Raw genomic sequence first — 22,472 nt, forward strand, 5'->3', positions numbered from 1 at the left:
TCATGTACTACTACTTCGTTTGTGGGCTGCAACTCCCATGTTCAATCGTACGTACACGAGTGGGCTTTTACATGTATGACCGCTTCTACCCCACCATGTAAGCAGCCATACTCCGTTTTCAGGGGAGTGCATGCTGGGTATGTTCTTGTTTCCATAACCCACCAAAACTGACATGGATTACAGGATCTTTAACGTGCTTGTTTGATCTTCTGCATGCGTGTACACACAATAGGGTTTCAGGCACAAGTAGGTCCGCACATATGTTGACCTAGGAGATAAGAAAAAGCTCCACCCTTTACCCACCAGACACTATAACCAAGATACAAACCTGAGACGCTCAGATTGAAAGTCCAACACTTTAATCACTTGGCTACTGCGCACATCAGTCATGTACGTGTATACAGGAATTTTTTCTTCCTAACATACCTTTCAACCGAATATACATACGCACTGATGCATAATCCAGCAGGGGTCTGAATCCTGTCCTGTACAAAACACTATTCTCCTCAAACTGAGAAATGTAAACTAGCTGCGGCTAGTAGCCTCCCATAGTATATTACCTCCCTTCTGTTTCCGTGTACACATAACCAGAAACAACAAGATGCTGTGGTGAAGTGGTAGTGCTATGGACCAATGATCACCATTTCATGCAGAAATTACAAACGAACACCTGTATTTCACAAACACAGGAGTAAACACAGGCTGTGTGGCAAACTCAGGCCTTCTGATCCAGTGTTCACCAGCGATCAGGGTTCGAGGCCCTGTTTCAGCTCGGCATGGTGCTGTGTCCTCGGGGAACGTCACTTCACTCCCACTTTCCTCATTCCACCCAGGTGTGAATGGGTACCTGGGTACCATGGGTAGTCGGGGAAGATAAAAAAAAATTTAAAAAAAGGTGGAAGAAGGACCGGATTGGGACCCCGACTTCCTATGCCGAGACTCAGACACAGTGGATAGGAATTCACTGCCCTGGTGACTGTTAACAGACTGTGGAACATTTAACCCTTTTTCCAAAAACCAACCCCATGAGGACTGATCTACAAGCAAGACAAACAGCTGCTCAGCGTGCAACTCACGATGGTGGCAGGGTCACGGGTCTCCCCCTCGGCCTTCACCTCCACAATGTTGTTGTTCTCTGTGTCCTTGCTCCCTTTCTTCTTCTTGTTCTTCCCTGAAGTGTGCACTCCAATGTCTGCCCTTGGTGCCAGCACCTATCACACACACACACACACACAGACCTCAACCTCCTGCATTCTCTTTTTTGGTTCTCCTCCATGATGTGTACTTACTTTTGGCATATGGGACCAAAAAAAAAAAAAAAAGACTGCACAATGATATCCCAGATATTCCTCTCAGCAGTGCTGTTTGTATATCTGTACCTGTTTGTGTATATATATATATATATATCTTCACATGTACATTACACATATTCATATCCACATATCCACACATCTATGTATATCTATATACACATATATACACATGTGCATATATATTTTTGTATACATGCATGTATATGTTGGTATATATGTGTGCGCCTTATGTGTGCGCCTATGTGTGTGCGCGCACATGCGTATGTGTATAATTTATACGTACACATACTGTGCTTACATGGTGTTGTACATAGTGTCTTGTGAACAGATTATGTCCCCAAACCTTCTTCTTCTTCTTTGTTCATGGGCTGCAACTCTCACGTTCACTCGTGTGTACATCAGTGGGCTTTTACGTGCATGACCGTTTTTACCCCACCATGTCGGCAGCCATACTCCACTTTCAGGGTCCCCAAACCTTATTCCTTTTGTGTATCATGTTTCTTTCATCATTTATATCACCATATTTTGTTGCTGTGCGTCCATTCGTTTCAATGACAACAACAAAAAATTTGAACAAACACACACACCACACTTACACACACACACACACAATTGCACACACACACACACACACACACACAACCACACCCACAGCCACCCCCACCCACCTCCAGCAGCGTGTGAGAGGAGTTCTTCTTGAGGAAGGTGCGTGCCGTGCGCTCCCGCCACGACTTGGCGGCGGCCACCTGCGACTCCAGCTGAGGCAGAGGGTCGAGCCTGACAGGGATGGCCCGCCCCTTGTTGGCCAGCCCCTCCAGCACATCCAGGTACGGGTACGATTCACTCGTCTGTCACAACAACAACAACAATAATAATATTGTACTTGTATGGCGCAAACTCATAGCCCGCCCCTTCTTGACCAGTACATCAGAGGATCGGTCCGCCCCTCTCAACACTACTCTTCTTTTTTTTTTTCCCTTCTTTTTTGCCTTTCTTTTTGTTCTTTTTAGCATGCAGAAATAAATGTAACTTTCAACGATTACAATACAAAATTACATTGTTTATTTTCCCTTGTTTCTAGTACTGTATTGTCTTGGCGTGGATAATTATTGCTATTGCTACTTTTTAACTGGTTTTTATCATTTCTATTATTGCTGTTATATTTATTATTTCTACTACTTTCACTACTATTACAAGTGTTGTAGATATTGTTATCATCACCATTACTATTGTCACTGTTGTCAACATTAACTGAATGATTGAATGATTCGTCAAGTAGTTAGCTAATTAAACTTTTCTTTTCCTTGTTCTTTCTTTCTTTTGTTTTAATGCTCATTGGATGTTTCCGTTTGTTCATACTGTTTCTGCATATTGTTTACATGTCTTTCCAAAAAATTGTTAAGTTTAAAAGAAAACTACACTCATATAAATCACAATACAACAAGAATTAAGTGTGAAAAGGGTTCAAGTTGGGTGTTATAAATCACAGATCAGCAAAATGACCGTTCCACTAACGCCAAGCCTGTCCAAATCGTGGTCTGTGTACAGAACTCGAACCCGCGAACCCTCGCTTCCTAGCCAGGTGCATTACAACTGGGCCACCATCCCACCCTGTTCATCTGCACCTGTCGCTGATTAGAGCGCACCTTAATGGGTAGTACTGTACTGGCACCACTGGCTAGAACCTCTGCGTCTGGTTAGCAAAGCTACTGCAAGCAGAGACGCCAACCTTTGTCAAATGTTTGTAAGAATAATCAGGAAATTTGGTAGGAACATTTCAAATCTGAAAGAACACACTCAGAGCGACACCAGCAAAAGGAAATTTTCTATCTAAAATTACGTTTAAATAACATACTTACCGTGACCCAACTAGTGCAGACTCCGGCAGGGGTCTGACATTCCTGTCCTGTGCAAACTACTATCCGCCTAACTAGCAGACGAAACTACGGCCGATAACCTCCCGGAAGTAGGTAACCTCCCCTTTGTCCCACTGGTTATCGCCCTCTTTTGACGGCAATATGCCATCACCAGCGCAGCAAGCAGGGAGAACAGGAAGCGGTGAGGACGGGAGGGTCTTAAATTTGGGTCACGGTAAGTATGTTATTTAAACGTAATTTTAGATAGAAAATTTCCTACTTAACATACTTAACCGTGACCCAACTAGTGCAGAATAGCGCGACAAGGTGGAGGGCTCGCCTGTTCTACTATCTGTGTGCTGTGATGGTCTGTTGTGCAGCTACCACAGAAGCGATGGCTCTTGCGCCATCAACCCGCAGGCGTGCGACATCTCTCTGGTAGAAGTCGATGAGCCATTATCCCTAAGGCGATAGGTGTCCCTCAAGTAGAATTTGACGAAAGTAGAGTGTACTGTGTCGCCTAAGGACATTAGTGCGGATAAAGAAGACAGAGGTCCACAGCTGTATTGTGGGGGAGGTCTGTGGACCACAGCTGAGCGGATGAGCGCGGATGAGCGTCAATGCAAGGAGGTGCGCATGTGGTTTGAGCGACACCAGCAAACGTACATTTTATCTTCAAGACATACACTCCATAGCACAGAAGCTATTCGACCGAGACTCAACTTGATTTAGCCACATTCTCTCTTGTTCAGGAAAACGATTAAACTGAGTAGTACACTCAATGCTGTCTCAATGTAAACACACACGCGATTAGCTGAGCATCATCAAGTGAGACGAAGGTTAGTGGTGACTGCCCTGGCCTCGTGATCAATACGTCTAGAGCGTCTGGGTAATGTTACAACAGGAAAGCATGTGACCATGCCATACAGTCAAAAATGAACTTGTCAGAACAATTTTCACATTGGTGTAACGTCAGAACAAACTGCAATCAAGCGTAACAAAATGCGGCGATACCATAACAGTTGGCATCTCTGTGCAAGTCTTTCCTGTTGAACCAACAACGCTCCTGGTGTCCTGTATTGGCGTCTGGTTTCATGTTCCGTGGGTTAGTACTCACCTGCACTGCCTCCACTTTGGCCGTCCAGTCGTTGGCTTTGCGTACCGCGTCACGCAGAGCAGACACGTTTGGCAAGTTGGCGTTGATGTTCTTGGACTCGTTTATGATGGCTTCCAGCGTACTCTTCAGATGACGAGGTCTGCACAGAAAGAATTCGACATTCTGATTTTTGCATGTGTCCACGTTCAAAATCAAAAGCACGGAGCAAGAACATAACTGATTGAGAAAGCGAAACTGAACGTGCCCACTGCAGTACAGATATATTCATACTCAGTCCAAAGAAAGAAACTAGGTGTTACAGATAAATCAGTACTCTGGGGAAACAAAGTCTTAACTTGCCTGTCAAAATACACCAATACTGTATCCTAATCTAGATTAAAGCTACACATTGCAGCTTTGTCACGATCAAGTTGGGACACTTGCTTACTTCACCATACTGTAGCTTCATCACAACTTGGGACCCTTGCTTACTTCAACTATTGCAGCTTTATGACGACTTAAATGGACACTTATCATGATTTAGTTGGGATACTTGCTCACTTCAAACACACCGCAAGCTTTACCAAGACTTGTGCGACACTCAAACAAACTCACTTGGCCTGCAGGCAGATGCGAGCCTTCTCCTCCCAGCGCTCAGCCATGGTGAGCATGTCCTGCAGCTGGGCCATGGCCGCCTCCAGGGCTGGTTGGGGGCCCAGGCCAGCCCCAGAGCCAATCATCTTGCGCATCACCTCCAGCGTCAGAGAGTCGGGGTCCTTCAGGGTGCAGTACATCTCATCCAGCCAGTGGGCTTGCTGCAACACCTGGGAGGGTGTGGGAGAGGGTTGGAGGGGGTCAGGGGGGCCAGTGCTGAGTTGAGACTTTTTGTTAAAAAAAAAAAAAAAAAAAAAAAAGATGGGAGAGAAAAAGTGGGGCGAGTGTTTCACAGAGAAAGAGAGACTGTGTGTGTGGGGGGTGGGGTGGGAGAGATGAGTTGTGAAAAGAGTAAGCAATAAGAGAGTTCAGAGAGTAGGTGTGATTGCGATTGTGATTGTGTGTGTGTGTGTGTGTGTGTGTGTGTGTGTGTGTGGCAGGGGGGTGTCTCTTGCGTGTCTTTGGCTGTGTGTCTGTGTCTGTCTGGTGCTGTATATCATAAACACATAACACCTAAACCATCCACTCTGGGTCAGGGTCTGGCCCTGTTTATCACAAACACGGAACAGCCAAACCCTCCACTCTGGCACACACACTGACCTCTTTCAGACGAGGGATCTCGGGCAGGTCAACGTCCAGCGTGACCCCGATGTCGATCAGTTTCTCCAGCTGCCTGGAGTCAGGAACGCTGGCTGTCAGAGCCTCCTGGGCCTCCTCCTGGAAGGCCACCACCTTGGCCACCAGGTCCTGAACAGCACACACACAGCACACGTTGGTCACTCGCCATCTGGATTCTCATGATCAACTTTATGAAAGCTGGTGGGGTTTTTTTTGGTTTTTTTGCTGCCCCATAATCTGCAAGTTTCAGTGGTATTATTCTCAACACCACTCATACCGAGTTCTCCCCCACACAGCGTTATCTGAGCTTGTCTGAAAGTAATATTCCCACAAAAGAAGTATAGCAGCTATGTATGTGGGGTAAAAACGGTCATACACGTAAACGTCCACTCCCGAACATACGAGTGAATGTGGGAGTTGCAGCCCACAAGCAAAGAATAAGTATGAAAGTAATGAAAGCTGACAGAAAACATTTTCCTGACCAGCCACCGTAGCAAAGTGGTTACCTTCATCACCAACTGATGACAGGGAGGAAGCAAGCTGGAGCAACACATCAGACGTGGGGTTTATTCAACACCTGGCCAGCTCCTACCCACAGTTGTGTGTGCTACAGACTGAAAGTGAAATGGGAAGACTGGGAGCACAACTGTCGAGGGTCATCCACTTCATGGATGAGTCTTTGGGAGTGTTGCTTCAAGTTTCCTGCCCAACCCTGCAGGTGTCTGTATCTCTCAGACTGGTTGATGTTGGGATAAAGTTTGAGAGTGCAGTCTTGTCAAGAAGTCCCAAACCTAACTAGACCCCCACAGCAGCATCTTAATCACCCCCATCCATCATCATTCAATTGTAAGTTCAATTGTGGCAGGTCCACTTCCTTTCCGTTAGCTGTGCTTGACTATGTATGTATACATATGTATGTGTACATAACTACATGCATGTATATGAATGTGTATTGTGTGCGCATGCGTTTATGTAAGTTTGTGCCTGCCTATGTGTGCGTATGTGTTAGGGTAGCTGTTAGATACACATGTATTGTTAAAATGTATGTACGCAGTGAGTGAGTGAGTGAGTGTGAGTGTGAGTGTGAGTGTGTGTGTGTGTGTGTAGTCATATTTTGGTGTGTATGTAACATAGATGTAATGTTTTATGTTAACAAAGCGTTCTTGTAAAGCACCTAGAGCAGATTTCTGGATAGTGTGCTATATAAGTATCCATTATTATTATTATCATTATCATTCATCATCAACAAAATACAGAAAAAACACCCCAAAATGTTCCATATCTGGGGCAGCAAAAAATAAAAATAAAAAAAAAACAAAAATTCCCTGCTTAAAATATGGTATGCAGTTCCAGTGTGATGCAGCATTTGTAAGCTTCAGCATTATTTACAAACTCTAAAAGGTTTGTCAGCTTGTGTGGAGAAGCTGAGATCCCACTCCCTTGCCTTTTCTGCTCCATTTTCAATGCATTTGTTCATTCTCAGTACAGAACAGATGGTTTATATCACTTGTGATTACAAGTAATTGTCTGTGGTGAGAGTGTAGTTCTCAGTGGTTCTGTTCACCCGCAAATCGTGCAGTTCCTGTCGAAACTGACTTCTGAAGGCCTATCATATGTTCACACCAATTTCAACTTATTCTTTACTGGCTGATTACTTCCCTTACTTTCCCCAGAAAATGGCCAATTTTTCATTATTTAAAAAAAAAAAAAAAAAAAAATTAGAAAGACACAGACTTTTCAAGTTTTCTTATCATGTTTATGAATACTCTAATTATTTGATGGTGCAGTATACAGAGGAAAAATCCATACTCTGTGATTCATGTGAAAATAAAGTGGTACCAACCCAATGAACTAATCTGTGACCTTGCATCATCTCCACATATCAGATTTTAATGGCAGATGTGAAAATAACATTGCTGTAATTCAATGGTGATTTCTTTCAACACAGGCGCCTGACAAAGCACCAAGCGAAGCCATGTTGCCATGCATCTGGTAAACAGAACTGTCAGGTTTATATGAAAAAAGTAATCTGCTTGTGAGCCAAGGACTTACTTGGCCTAACTGACAGTACACATGCACCCCACTTAGAATGCAAGAGCTGCCCATAACACTTTCATACAAGTGATTTTATTGCCAATGGGAAAAAAATCCAAAATCTCAGACTCCATATGCGATCCTTAGTAATCATTGTGCAAGGTAGGACTGGATATGCAGTCCTTTGTAAAGAAAAGAGTTAAATTCTACAATCCTATGAACAGCATTCAACCATCAGCACTGCAATCGTACTTGAGCAAACTGAACCAAACACACCATGTGCGATCAAGACTATCGTCATTTTGAATGCGTTGAAATCTACTGGCCATGATTTTGAACACATGTAAGAGATGCACTTGACCAGAGGGACACTACAAATGATTCAGCCATAAAAAATTTTCAAGTGTCACTTTGAAGTACAAAAATTAGTCAAAGGGAATGTGCATATGACTTGAGATAGAAATGGAGGAAAACTGTCCTCAAAAGCAACATCAGTAAAACAAAAGATGTCTGCCCAGTCTATAAAACTGGCAAATGAAGAAAGTTTACATAAAAATGTGGGTCGTGAAACGAGACTCATTTTCTGATTGAAGTGAAAAACTCACAATACAACCCACTGTTTTACAGACTTTCTCCATTTATCTTTCAAAAAATCATCATGGTCAATATCAGTGTTATAACCACCTCCCAAATCCTCGTTACCTTGACAAGGGACGTTTCAGGAATGCGACAGGGCAGAGTGACGACTTGATCATAGAAACAGTTCAGCTCGTCCAGAGTCAGTTTGGCCACATGCTTCCCTTCCAGTGCCTGACGGTTCCTGAAGCACAATGGTACCTCCTTTATTGTCACCTGTCATCCTTGCAGCAACTACTCTCACCTCATTTTCAAACTATGAACTCTGTTCTTTCTTAAATAATCTTTTAACATAACATAATTTTCATAATATATATAATCTATAATATATATAATATATATATATATAACTTCACCTAGAAAAGTAAGATAAATTGAACACCAAATACCGCTGCATCCGCACACTCACACACACGCGCACACACACACACTCGAAGTGAAAAGCTGAATGATGTCACAAGGTTATTTTTTCAATTATAATATTATCACTATTTGTCAGGATTTTTCATACCAGAACTTGACAACTCCTAAAAGAAATGGGGATACCACCACCCACACACCATCACATACCCAAGTCCTACCCCTACACTACCACACACCCACCCACACACACTAAAACACACACACACACCACCACCCCCACACACTACCACACACCCCACCAGCCACCTACCCTCCCAGCCACATTTACCTGGTGCGGACTTTCTTGCTGACGAGCTGGCAGGCGACACTGGCACACTTCTCGGCCTCTGTGATGGCATTGGCCAGGGTGCTCTTCAAGTCGGACACAGGGAACTTCTTCTCCTCCGCCTCCTGCAGCAGGTCCTGCAGTTCACACAGCTCTGCCGCAACACACACAGCACAGTGAACAGTTAACACTTTGTACCCCATCAGTACAGCTGTACTTCATACCCCATTAGTGCAGTCGCACTTTGCACCCATTGGTGCAGCTGTACATTTGTAACCAATCAGTACAGTTGCACTTTTGCACCAATGCACCATTAATGCAGCTGCACCTTGCAAACTTAAGTACAACTGTTTGCACCCTATCAGTGCTGAAGCACTTTGGACCCGCCTTACCATCAACAACTGAATGAACTGTTGATGCCATGTCATTCACAAAATGCACATGTTGTCATAAAAAACATGCTCAGTCCCACTGATGAGCAAAGTAGAGCCTAACCAAGCCCCCACTGAGAATGCTACTCACTGAGAAAGCAAAACTGAACATACTAAATAATAAAGTAAGGAAATATCAGTACTCGGTCCATGGGAAGCAACCAGATCCTACCTATAAATCATTTCTCAAGCCGCATGTCCAACACAGCCATCAATAATCAATACGACACAAAGGATTTCAATCCTGAAGTTCTACACCGCAAACATTTCTTTAGGGAGTAATTTTTGCTTTATACCTTAACAAAAATTTCACTGCTATATTGGATAACAGGGATCCAATAACCAGTTTAAAGTCATCCATGAAATCAATACCAGAGTTATACGGTTTGACTGAACCATGAACACAGAGACCTTGAGGGGTGAAATGTGCACACACGCACACAGAACTGTATCAGATATAAATATAACCGGAAACAATTCTAGCACTGCACACCGACAAGTACACACTCTAATTCTACAAACTCTATATACATAGCAGTGTCCAGACAGACAGTGAAGCCCACCCAAAGACTCCCTCCCCTAAGTCTGCCTGTGCATCGGGGTCCGCATCGTGCACCCATTGGTGTACTGGGACTAGTAAAATAGTACACTAGCACCCATCCCCGTGCCCCGTATACAGTGGATTAGTGTAACATGGACTCTGGTTCACTGCGTTTTTTTTTGTTTTTTTTGTATGCATGTTAATAACTAGATTTCTAGATTTCATTACTTCATGGTAGGAAAAAAAGAAAAACAAACAGCAGGGCAGAGAAACAAAAGTAATAGAAAACTTAAATTGTTGGTGAGGGAAGGAATGCTGACAAGGTTGGGGATAAAGGAAGGGAGAGGGGAGGAGGTGGGTGGAGAAAGAAAGGTAAAGAAAAGAGAGTGAGTGAACTTTATATTATGCACAGTGTTGCAGCAGTTATGGTGTGTTGCCCACATGTCAGGGGATTTACTCTATTCGCTTGAGCCTCTCAATTGTGTGTGTGCTTGCGTGTGTGTCTGGTGTGTGTTTTTCTTCATTTCTTTGAGAATTGTATCATTTTTTGCTCTCTTCTTAGGCTATGTAATGGCGCAGTCCTTATTCAGAAACAATTTCAAAGTAGTGAAGAGGCGTTATGATGTATCACTGATGTGTACTGATAAATTGGTTTGCAGTACAATTCACCCCCTGTTCCATATGTGATGTACACTCCCTTGCACACCCCTCCCTTTCCACACATACACATGTAGTGTGCTTGTGGTTTCACTGCGGAATCTTTGTTCACCATTTGGCCGAGACTACTGCGCTACGTGAAAATGTCCAAAACGTTATTTTCATAAATGGATGAGAGATAAGTGTATTTGTTGCATTTGTTTTTCTTCTTTTGGCATTTTGACAGATTGTATTTGGAAGAATTTATTCATTTAAATATTGATTTTTTTAGCACTTAAAAAAAAACCCAAACTTTTTTCATTGCGATCAACTCCTTGTCTATCTTCTGTTTCCTCCTAGTCGGAAGAGGTTGATATCCGGTTCGCTGTTTTAGAGCGATTGGCTTGTCAGTGGCGGGACAGGGGCAAAGGTTAAGGACAGCTGGTTGAAAACTGATGATGGACAGATTGATTGCGTGCTTTGGTGTGTCGGCGACATGGTGGTGTTGTTTTTCCTTGACATCTTCGGATGGAGGTCTGTACATTGACGTCCCGGGACAGTGTGGTGTGTGAAGGTGGGGAGAGGGAGGTGCGTGCGTCGTTTTGTTGGCAGGTTGATAAAGTGGTCACTTTGGTTTCTTTAATCAAAAAAAAAAAAAAAAAAGAAAAAAATCAACACATGCATGGGCGCATGCACACACACACACACACACACACACACACACACACACACACACACACCTGCGCGTCCCATCTCCTTGTCCGCACACTGCCTACCCCCTCCCAACACACACTGATGGCACTGACCTCGTTATTTATTCATTTAATGGGTAAGTTACAGCTTACTGCTCTCTAATGAGTACTAAGTTGGTTTGTGTGTGTGTGTGTGTGTGTGTGTGTGTGTGTGTGTGTGTGTGTGTGTTTTGTTTGTTGTTTTTTTTTCTTTTCATAAACTTGTGTGAATACATTTGATATGACACATTTGATTCTATTGTTTTTAACAATTCATCAATTCCCAGTCACCTCTAATAATTATTAGTTATTTCATCTGTAAGTTGAACAGACACGTTCAGTATAAACTTCCTCCTCAGTCGCTCAGTTTTTACAGGTGACGCAACTTTTGTTGCCCACGACGAGTGAATTGCGTACTGGATTTGGTGGTTTTGTATATGCATCATTATCATGTGTGGTTGTGACTGTATTTTCTCTTTATTATTAATATCATTGTGTTATTGTTGTTGTCAATAATAATGGTATTATTGTTATGATTGTTATTGTTATGATGATGATGATGATGATGATATAATCCCCTGAAGAATGACAATATGATCAATGGCAGAGGCATGTCATTTAACAGTATGAACACGCTCATCCCGGGTACGTGATCTGCGACACGAGGTGAACAAGGAAAATGGGTTTGTTTTACACTTGGCTGAGTTGTCAGATCGTGCATATGTTTTGGTTCTGTCAAAGTGGATTTTTTTTTTCTGTATTTTTTACACACATGGCGCGCGCGGGCGTGGGGGCGCTTGCGCGCACACACACACACATACATTACACAAAAACTTAATACACACACACACACACAAACGCACACACACAAGCGCGCGCGTGCGCACGCGCACACACACACACTGGCTTACATACACATACACAAAAAGCACACTTTTGTGCGCAAACGCATACACACAAACACTCACACGCACACACACACATGCGCGCACGCGCGCACACGCAAACACGCGCACACACACACATCATATCTTGCTCATGGACTGTCAGAGTGGCCTATCCCCTCCTTACACACGCAGTGATTGCGTGTGTTTTGTTTGTTTTTTTGTTGTTTTTTTTGTTGTTTTTGTTTTTGTTTGTTTTTCATGAACTTGCGTGAATACATTTAATGTGACAAAACTGAATTTAGCAAATAATACATTCGTTTGTTTTTAACATTCCAGCAATTCCCAATCGTTTATATCATTATTTATTTCATCGGTACGTTGAACAGTTACTGTCAGTGTAAGTTGTAATTCCACCTTCAAGAAATTCTGTTACAGAAACTTCTTTCTTCCTTACCCTCAGCTTGTTCCTCATCTTTTCTTTGTTCTTCTGTCGCCCCTTTGTGCTAAGCCATTCACGGCTGTTTTTAGACTTGAGAGCTGGACATCAACAATACGTGGCGTGCCTTTTGTTATCCACGACATGTGCATTGCCTGCTGGTATGCATGTTACTTTATTTTATATTATGCATCATTATTACCGGGCATGGTTGAGATTGTATTCTCCTTCTTCTTCTTCTTCTTCCTCTTCTCATTATTTTCGTAATCAGTATCTCTATCATTATTATTGTTGTTGTTGTTGTTGTTGCTGTTGCTGTTGTTACTGTTTTTGTTCTTCTTCTTATCAACAAAAATAGTCGTAACATTAATTTCATTATTTTTTGTTGTTGTTTTTGTAATAATCCTCCGAGGAAAGACTGACGGAATGATCAATGTCAGAGGCTTGTCCAATGACAGAAATGTATCAACGGACATGTCCCGTGTTGGTGAGTTGAAAGGGGAACACGTGTTTTGCACCCGGCTGAGTACAGAGTAGGCCTGTCAACAGATCGGCTTCTTGTGAAAGTTTTTTTTTGTTTTTTTTTTGTTTTCCGGAACACGCACGCATGCGCACACACACGCACACACATACACTTCCTCCTTTGTTTACTTATTAATTAGTAATTCATTTGTTTATTTATTCATCTGTTTATTTTCTAAGCTCCAGTCTCTGAGCCGAAAGACTAGAAAATGCAGAGGCTGCACTTTTTGCTCGAGAACGATAGTTGAGAATATCACTCCTTTTACAGGTGTTTTTTTTTCCCATACTATGTGTCATACGCTATGTATTTGGTGTTATGTTTTATATATTTCTACATCTTGTCTGTGTCATGCGAGATACAATATCAATTTTGGTTACCCTTCCAACCAGTTTAAAAACCAGTTTATTGCCTGAATTTGACAATAGAAAAATGCTCACATGCACCCCAGAGTACTTTAAGATGACATTACAATCACTGGAACAACTGCTGTATTTGAAAACATCTATACTTAGTAATTATGCAGTTAATATGTTATACTTTCCTTAACGGTTTAACATGAAAATTATGCAGTTAATATGTTATACTTTCCTTAACGGTTTAACACAACTAGTTTAACAATGTCGTCCCTGAACTGTCAGGGACAAGGAGATCTCCAGAAAAGAAGAGACGCGTTTCATTTTCTCCGCAAAAAGTCATATATTTATTTTCTACAAGACACACATTTTACTGCTAAACCAGAAACATATGTCACATCAAAATGGGGTTATATGTGTTTTTTCGCCTCATATAAGTCTAATGCAAGGGGAGTGGCAATACTGTTTAATAATAATTTTGAATGTAAAATACATAAGGTAGAAAGGGATACAAATGGAAATTTCATTATCATATCTTTAAGAGCTATGGAAAAAGACATCCTGTTGATAAATGTGTATGGTCCAAACAAAGATAATCCTGAATTTTACGAAAATTTGAAAGAAATAATAAAGAAGTATGATAATCATGCTCTCTTATTAGCAGGTGATTGGAATCTCATTATTTGACTCATACTTAGATTATGATAACTATAGTAACATTAATAATCCAAAAGCAAAGGAAATTGTTGAAAACATGACAGAATTCAGTTTGACAAACGTATGGCATGAAAATAATCCTCTCTTGAAACGTTTACATGGCGAAGAATTTCAAGTGTAAAACAAAGTAGATTAGATTTTTTTCTTGTGTCGGAAGATCTTATGTGGAATTTTGATGATGCAGATATTATACCAGGGTATCGAACAGATCACTCAATAATTACTTTGAAATCAAAATTTGGTAAAACCATAAAACATAGTACATTTTGGAAATTTAACTGTACTTAGAGATAAGCAATTTGTAGATGAAGTTAACATATTAATAGACGAAACTATCTGCAAATATGCAACAGAACAGTATGATACAGAAACAGTTAGTGGAATTTCTTACATGAACACTGATCTTCAAATTTCACATAAATTATTTACAGACTTTCTTCTCATGAAAATATGATCTAAAACAATAGCTTATGCTACAATGAAGAAAAAGGATGCAACAGAAAAAGAGGAAGAGCTGATAAAAGGAATAGATTTATTAGAAAAAAAAAGAAAAATAAAACAGAAGAAGATATGAAAATGTTAAAAGAGAAAAATGAAGAGTCAGTGTCTCTTAGGGAAAAGAAAATACAAGATGTTATATTAAGATCTTGAGCAAAATGGATAGCCGAAGGAGAAAAAGTCACCAATTATTTCTGTAACTTAGAAAAAAGACATTATGTGAATAAGAGCATGACCAGATTGGTAGACCATAATGGAACATTAACAGACGAACCAGAAAATATAAAACAGGAAGTTAATTACTTTTACAGAAATTTGTACACCAAAAAAAATTTTGATACCTGTGCAATAAAAGATTTAGCTAGTGAATTGCCAGAACTATCAAATGATAAGCATGTTTCATTAGAAGGAGAAATAAGTTTAGAAGAAGCGAGCTTAGCATTAAAGAATATGAACAAGAGAGGCAAGGCCTTCAAGACTCACTTGTGATAAATTAAGTCCCCTAGCATTAATTACAGAGTACACACACACACACACACAGACAACCGAACACCGGGTTAAAACATAGACTCACTTTGTTTACACAAGTGAGTCAATAAAAAAAAGTTCTTTCAAAATTAGTGGGTGAAGATCAAACCGGTTTTGTTGCAAACAGGTATCTTGGAGATAATATAAGACTAATTTATGACTTAGTCACTTATTTAGAATCATGACATCTACCTGGACTTTTACTATGCTTTGAAAAAGCCTTCGACTCACTGAATTCGAATTTCTTGTTTAAAACTTTGAGAGCATATGGTTTTGGTGATAGGATATGTGGATGGATACAAACTTTTTATAAAAACATAAAATCGACTGTAATAGTCAATGGTCAAACTTCAGAGTGGTTCCTTATAGAAAGGGGCTGTAGACAAGGTGATCCACTTTCTCCATATTTGTTTATATTATGTGTAGAAATATTAACAATTATGATCAAGGAAGATAAAGAAATAAAAGGTTTAAACACTGATGATAAAGAATATAAAATATCTCAATTTGCTGATGATGCACAGCTGATGAATATTGGGGATGCTAAATCTTTTGAAAGATCTATTCATCAAGTAGAAGAGTTTGTCAAGTTTTCAGACCTGTTCATGAATGCACAAAAAACTCAAGCTATATGGCTAGGAAGTAAAAAGAATTCAAAAATAAAATATATGCAGCATTTAAACATTAAATCTAACCCAGAGAAATTTAAGATACTGGGAATATGGTTTACAAATGATATCAAAGACTGCGAAAATATTAATTATGCAGAGAAATTATCTGAAATGAAGGCCCTGTTTAAGATAGGGGTAAAAAGAAACATTACACCTATAGGACGTGTTGCAGTATTAAAATATCTAAGCCTGTCCAAACTGATTCACCTTTGGATTTTGCTTCCAAATCCTCCAGATAATTTTATGAATAATTGTCAGAAAATGTGTTTTCAGTTCGTATGGAATAGCAAACGAGACAAGATAAGTAGAAAGACAGCAACAAAATGTATCAAGAATGGAGGTTTAAACATACCAGATATAAGAAAATATATTGAAGCACTGAAATTAACTTGGTTAAGAAAATTTAGAACCACAAAACACAAATGGAAAAATAGTGCAATGGAAATATGGACCCGTTTATGCACTCCTTAAAAGTAACACTAATTTATTTTGGAAACACACTTTTATGGCATATAGGGAATTTTCATGTCAGTGGAAGTCCAAATCAATAATAGATCTTCAGTCAAAACCAGTTTTCTATAAGTTCAAGATTGGAAACAGTACGATAAATTGTAAAAGTTGGATTCATAAAGGGGTTTATTGTGTTTCACATTTTCTAGATAACAATGGAAGATTTCTTACCCAAAATGACTTCACCAGAAGATATGAAATAAATGTACATTTCTTGGCTTACAACGGTTGTTTGAAAGCAATTAAAAAATACCGTCAACAGGCAGAACTTAGTATGCTAACAAACCCAACTTTACGAATAAAAATAAAATGTTTAAAAAGTGTTTGCCCTACGACTCTAAGCACATTTAATAACATATGTGGTATAAATTAGAAAAAGGAACAGAATAATAAATGTTAAGATACAAACATAAATAAGATATACAAATAAATACCATCTCAAAAACAGTGGAACATCACTCACAAGAGTCACAACCTACACACCTCTCTCACCCAACCCCAATCCCACACACAAACACACACAACTTTGTTCCTTAACATCCATGAAACACCTCCCAATCTTCAACATCCACACACCACTCCTGTGTCAGTCAACGTTCCTCTCCACACTCACCCAGTTTATCATCTCCCGAAGCGTCCAAGGCCCTTCGCACATTGCTGCTCCACTTGTCAAAGGACTCGGCACGCATCTTGAGACGATGCAACATGGAGGGCAGTTCATCCAGAGTGTAGCGGTAACGCAGGCAGTGACGGATAGCTGGACAGTCGCACAGCTCTTCCACATGGTACAGACACACCAGGCGGTCTGAAACACAAGTGCAGGGGTAGGAGGGGGTTAAGTGGTTTAGATGCAAGAGTGGACATGTACGTGTATGGCAACTTCATTGTCATTTTATGGGACGTTTACCATCCTTGATCACAGGACTGTGCTTCGTCAGGTTAAATCATATCCAAAAAGTTACAAGAATAAAACACAGTCACTGTACTTCCAACTTGTCTTTCGCATCATTTATGAGCACGGCACAAGACTGATGATCCATTAACAAACAACCAATACTATCTTTGTAGCTCATAACCAGCTGACCACACAGGGCCATATCAGGCCTGAACAAACTAAATTAATTGAAAAAGCAAGGATGATACCAAACAAACTGGTCACAGTTTACTACAGTTGGACATGGCGCAGCATACAATGCCAAGTCTGATATGATACACCATGTACGCCAAAAACCGCCTAAGAAAGGAAGACACGAACTGTAAAATACTAACTGGGGGAGCAAGGGCAGGTGACAGAGGACAAGAAGCAGGTGGTTTTGCACACACTGCACTGCCGCTCGTCGTCAGGGAGCAGTTCAAAGGCCTCACGCTCCGCTTCCACTGTGCCCTGCAACACACACAGACACACACACACACAGACACACACACACAGACACAGACACACACACACACACACAAACTTAATCCTCACTTCCTGCCAGGATACAGCAGCATCATTACTTTACTTTAACTAACTCTGAAATGCCAACACGTCCATGGTACAACAAATAGGTAGGGTGAGTAGAAACACTATCAACCTACCAGCCACCTTTGTGCAGTGATCTGTGTAGCAGACTGTTCAGTTCAGTTCAGTTACTCAAGGAGGTGTCACTGCATTCATTTAAATCTATATACTAACGCCACACCTGCTAAGCAGATGCCTAACCAGCAGCATAGCAGACTGACAACTGGGAGTACTCTGGTTCAAGCCCTGTTAGAGGTGGGGTTTTTTGGCTCTACCCAAAGTTAAGTGTGCTATGGACTCAAACAGAAAGACTGGGATAATACAGTCAAGTATCATCCACTTCTCGGATGCATCTTTGGGAGAGTTGCTCAAATTTCCTGGCCCAAAACTTACAGGTGTCTGTATTTCTCTGGCCCGGTCGCTGGGATATATAATGAAAAGATGCACTGAGTACAGCCTTGTCCAGTAGTCCTAAAACTAAATGGAGCTCCATAACAACATGTCACCATCCTTCATTCATCATCATCAAAATTATAGATAAGTTGTGTCCTTGAGAAAAGCGCTTTACTCTGATATTCCTATCTCCACCAAGGTGTGAATGGATACTTTAGTTGTGGACGGTTAGAATGGCACAAGGAGAGGATAAGGCCAAGCCTTCCAACGCCGCGCCCTAGACACAGTGGATAAGAATTCACTGACCCTATGGCTGTTAAAGGATATGGGACCTTTAACCTTACTGATAAACATTCTTTACTCAAATCGGCACACCAGTTTCAGTTTCTCAAGAAGGCATCACTGCATCCAGACAAATCCATGTACGCTACACCACATCTGTTAGGCAGACTTTGAGTGCATGCATATATGTTTGTGTTCCAATCAGAGTGGATTTCTTCTGCAGAAATTTGCCAGAGTATAACATACATTACCATGGGTACTTTTTCAGTGCACCAAGTGTGTGCTGCACACAGAACCTAGGTTTATCACCTCCATCCCAAATTACTATACACTCAGCTTCATTTTCCAATCAAATCTGGGAGAAAGGGGGAGACCAGGCTTCGAACCAAGACCCTCACTGTATTGGCAGATAAGCGTCGAAATTAACCATTCTGTCGCCTTCCTCATTCCCATTAACTCTTTCGCCGCCGTAGGTGACTTTAGTTAACTAGACAGTGCACTGCCATAGGTAACTTTTGTCGACATCAAGGGGTCATGTTGACAAGACCATTTTTCACATTGTACCAAAGCTCAACAGCTTCACCTAGTTTCCCACCATTAGAACCATGACTAACCTTTGCCCCCTGACTGAGTTTAAAGTGAACAAGTCCACTGTGTTGTTTTGACAAGAACCAAACCCTGTGACTGAGAGCATCGTTTCTAAAATACTAGGTGCTGGGGAGTGTTTTACACACATAAACTTGTCAGTAAAGAGTTAACCACTAACACCACCACGAACTTCCGCCTCACCCTGTCCAGGAGCTTTTTGCGCAGTTTCTTCTCGATGTCCACGATCTGCACCATGTCGCGGTGTGTGGCGGCCGCCAGGGACAGCTCCAGGCTGTCGGGGTCCGCAGCCATCTTGCAGATCAGCTCCTCATGGGAGAACACACACTGACGGTGCAGCGAGCGGTAGTGCTCTATGCACAACCTCCCCAGGGGAAGCTGCAAGGCAACATACAAGTTGGATTATTAAAAAAATAATTAAATAAGTAAATGAATATAAAAAATAAAAAAATGATGAGAAAAATAAAGACAATTTTCCAGACTTTTTTTTTATTATTACTTTCATCAAAAGACTGATTCAAGCTTTCACCACACCTGTTTTACTTTCATCAAAAGACTAGTTCAAGCTTTCACCACACCTTTTTTACTTTCACCAAAAGACTAATTCAAGATTTCACCACAACTTTTTTTTCTAGTTTCCTCAAAAGACGAATTCATGCTATTCTGAAATTTACCGAAGGTTGTTGAAGAGATAAAGGCTGGATCAGTACCTGTCATTTGAAAGTCATTGCCTGCACTGTGAATGTGCTGAATCAACGAACGATTCATTTCATGCGTGGCAGCAGCTAAAGTGAACACTACATCACCACACTTACCTATCTCTGAGTCAATACTATGATTCTGATTCAACCTGATCATTCCACAACGTGCTTTAATCATGTTTGACTCGTTCCCATTCCCCAAGAACCACCCATCCTTAATCACTAAACATTGTTCTCACCTTTCACATTAAACAACCAGATGAGTACACACCTCTGTTGATACCACTTGCATGTCATGCAGAATCAACATGGAATGCTAAATTTCAAACAAACGTACCCTGACCTTGAGCATCGGATTTGCATAACCCACTCACCCAATCAGCTGGACAGAAGTTGACAGCTTCAGCAAAGTTGTAGCCATTGTTAAAGCCAGCGTGGTAGGCCCGTGGGAAGGTGACTATGAACTCCCCAGCATGCTGGTCCGTGCGGTATATCTGGCACACACAGTCACTTTTGTCACTCAAAAGTTTCCTTGATGCATCTCCACTACTCCTAAGTACGAAAGCACATATTGTGCAAGTCTGTTGATGATGGGTAAGTGGGTAAGGGCATGCATACATGAGTACAACTGTGAGTGCATGTGTGTGTGTGCATGCATATACATATATAGGTCAACTTCAGCAATTTTGAAAGTCTAGAAAGATTTAAACCGTAAATTTATGAGTTCATTCATTTATTTATTGTTCCCAACCAACCACACAGGTCCATATCATGGCTGTCAACACTGTCAATATTGATCTTATGGAACCTGCAGAAGAAAAATATAAAGAAAAAAAAAACACCCAGCACAGAAAATTCCGCATAGGCGGATAGTACAGGAATGTCGGACCCCTGCCAGAGTCTGCGCTAGTGGGTCACAGTTAAGGATGTGTTGTTAAAATTAGGTTCAAGTGGTCATATCCACACACATAAACCTCATGCTGGTGAGATGATAAACAAGGTCCCATATGCATCATGCACTTGTCGCACTGAAAAAGAACCCATGGAAACAAAAGTGTTGTCCTCTGCCAAAATCCTGTAAATGAAATCCACTCTGATACGTTCACAAATACATATACATGCACTCAAGGCCTGATCAGTGTGCTGGGTTATGCTGCTGTCAGGCATATATGAATTTGTCAAAACACAGAGACACTACCCTGAGAAACAGAAATATGCATTATTAGAAGCCATGCCCACCCCACCCCACCCCAAACAGATGTGGTGTAGTACATATATAAATTTGACCGAACGCAGTGATGCCTCGTTGAGTAACTGAACTGAACCCTGCACCACACCATCCCTGACTCACCGGCACGTTGTTTTCAATCAGTACGTTGGGGTTCATGATGGTGGTCAGTTGGTGCAGCAGGTCTGGGGACTGTTCAAACAGCTCCGGGGCTGCCTGGCGCATCACTTCCTCAAACTGGTCCGCAGACTCCCCGGGGCATCCGTACCACGTCTTGGGCTCCCCCCTGTAAACACAGCACCGTTAGCAGCTTGCAATCGTGCCACGTGCCAGGTTCACCTCTGAGCACACATCACCGTCACCATCATACCATGTATTGGACTCTCCCCTGAAGACACACACACACACACACTCTCTCTCTCTCTCTCTCAAATAATAATGTATCTGTCAACTGTGAACCCCCATTAAAAGGGGCTGTGGCCTATTCAATAAACTAGGGTCAGTGTCAGTGTCTCTCTCTCTCTCTCTCTCGCACACACAAACACACACACACACACACGTACGCAAACACAAACACACACACATGCGCACACACACACACACACAAACAAAATAACACACTGCAGCAACACACCAATGCATATAGTTGATGGAGTAGCTCCAGTGGTCCTCAATGTGCCAACAGAAACTGGAGAAACACATGCCCACATAGCACCATGGGATCTGAAACACAAAGCACATCACACTGCTCATTCTCACATCAACCTACTCAACACTTCAACCAAGGGCTGACAGATAGCCAGGAAGCAAACAAAGCTCCAAATCATAACTGAGTGCACCACAGAAGAGTGCATCATTACTGTTATCACAAAGAAACACCCTGAACCCCCAGACTGCTACGGACAAGTATGCTGTCAATGACGAAATGCTTCCTTCTTACAATGTGGCTGTGGCCTGATTTTATTCATGATTAAAAAAAATAATAAATGCAGAAGAAAAATCATCAATTCAGAGACTTGTACATCTATTTTTTTCCTATTCTTTTTTTCATATATATACGTTTCCAGTAGTTTGTTTGCACATACATAACATACACTAACAGTTAACTACATTCACATGCTAAATAACTACAGAGAAATACTTAGTAAATGGTTGTTGCAGAATAGACCTGTGTCTTATTCTTGCATGACTGCCACAACCGCACATGAGTCATCACATTTTTTTTCTATCTGAAAATGATCCCCCATGAAAGAGAATGGAAAGATCAGGCCAGAGCCGCACACTGCAGCCTTACAGGATTGTGGGAGGAGAAGTCTGCAGTGTCTTGGCATGTTACTTGGAATATAGCAAAACAAGCCCAGATGTCAACACTATCTACCTGAAGGCTCAGAAGAGGCCACCCTG

At 41.4% G+C, this 22,472-nt stretch overlaps 1 protein-coding gene across 3 annotated transcripts in view; it reads right to left on the minus strand.

Moving 5' to 3' along the window:
- LOC143300064 (lysine-specific demethylase 5A-like) overlaps positions 1 to 22,472 on the minus strand; it is a 54,296-nt gene that overhangs the window by 15,447 nt on the left and 16,377 nt on the right. For all 3 annotated transcript variants that reach the window (XM_076613623.1, XM_076613621.1, XM_076613620.1), the window contains 13 exons: positions 21,703 to 21,791; positions 21,192 to 21,354; positions 20,215 to 20,334; positions 19,323 to 19,517; positions 17,627 to 17,741; positions 16,971 to 17,162; positions 8,899 to 9,049; positions 8,274 to 8,391; positions 5,520 to 5,666; positions 4,881 to 5,089; positions 4,287 to 4,425; positions 1,982 to 2,161; positions 1,077 to 1,211 (listed from right to left, as the gene is read on the minus strand). In XM_076613623.1, the coding sequence (XP_076469738.1) occupies positions 1,077 to 1,211; positions 1,982 to 2,161; positions 4,287 to 4,425; positions 4,881 to 5,089; positions 5,520 to 5,666; positions 8,274 to 8,391; positions 8,899 to 9,049; positions 16,971 to 17,162; positions 17,627 to 17,741; positions 19,323 to 19,517; positions 20,215 to 20,334; positions 21,192 to 21,354; positions 21,703 to 21,791 (1,953 nt within the window). The remainder of the gene's footprint in view (positions 1 to 1,076; positions 1,212 to 1,981; positions 2,162 to 4,286; positions 4,426 to 4,880; positions 5,090 to 5,519; positions 5,667 to 8,273; positions 8,392 to 8,898; positions 9,050 to 16,970; positions 17,163 to 17,626; positions 17,742 to 19,322; positions 19,518 to 20,214; positions 20,335 to 21,191; positions 21,355 to 21,702; positions 21,792 to 22,472) is intronic.

The sequence above is a fragment of the Babylonia areolata genome, chromosome 25 (genome assembly GCF_041734735.1).
Source record: "Babylonia areolata isolate BAREFJ2019XMU chromosome 25, ASM4173473v1, whole genome shotgun sequence".
In the NCBI taxonomy this organism is placed as follows: domain Eukaryota; kingdom Metazoa; phylum Mollusca; class Gastropoda; order Neogastropoda; family Buccinidae; genus Babylonia; species Babylonia areolata.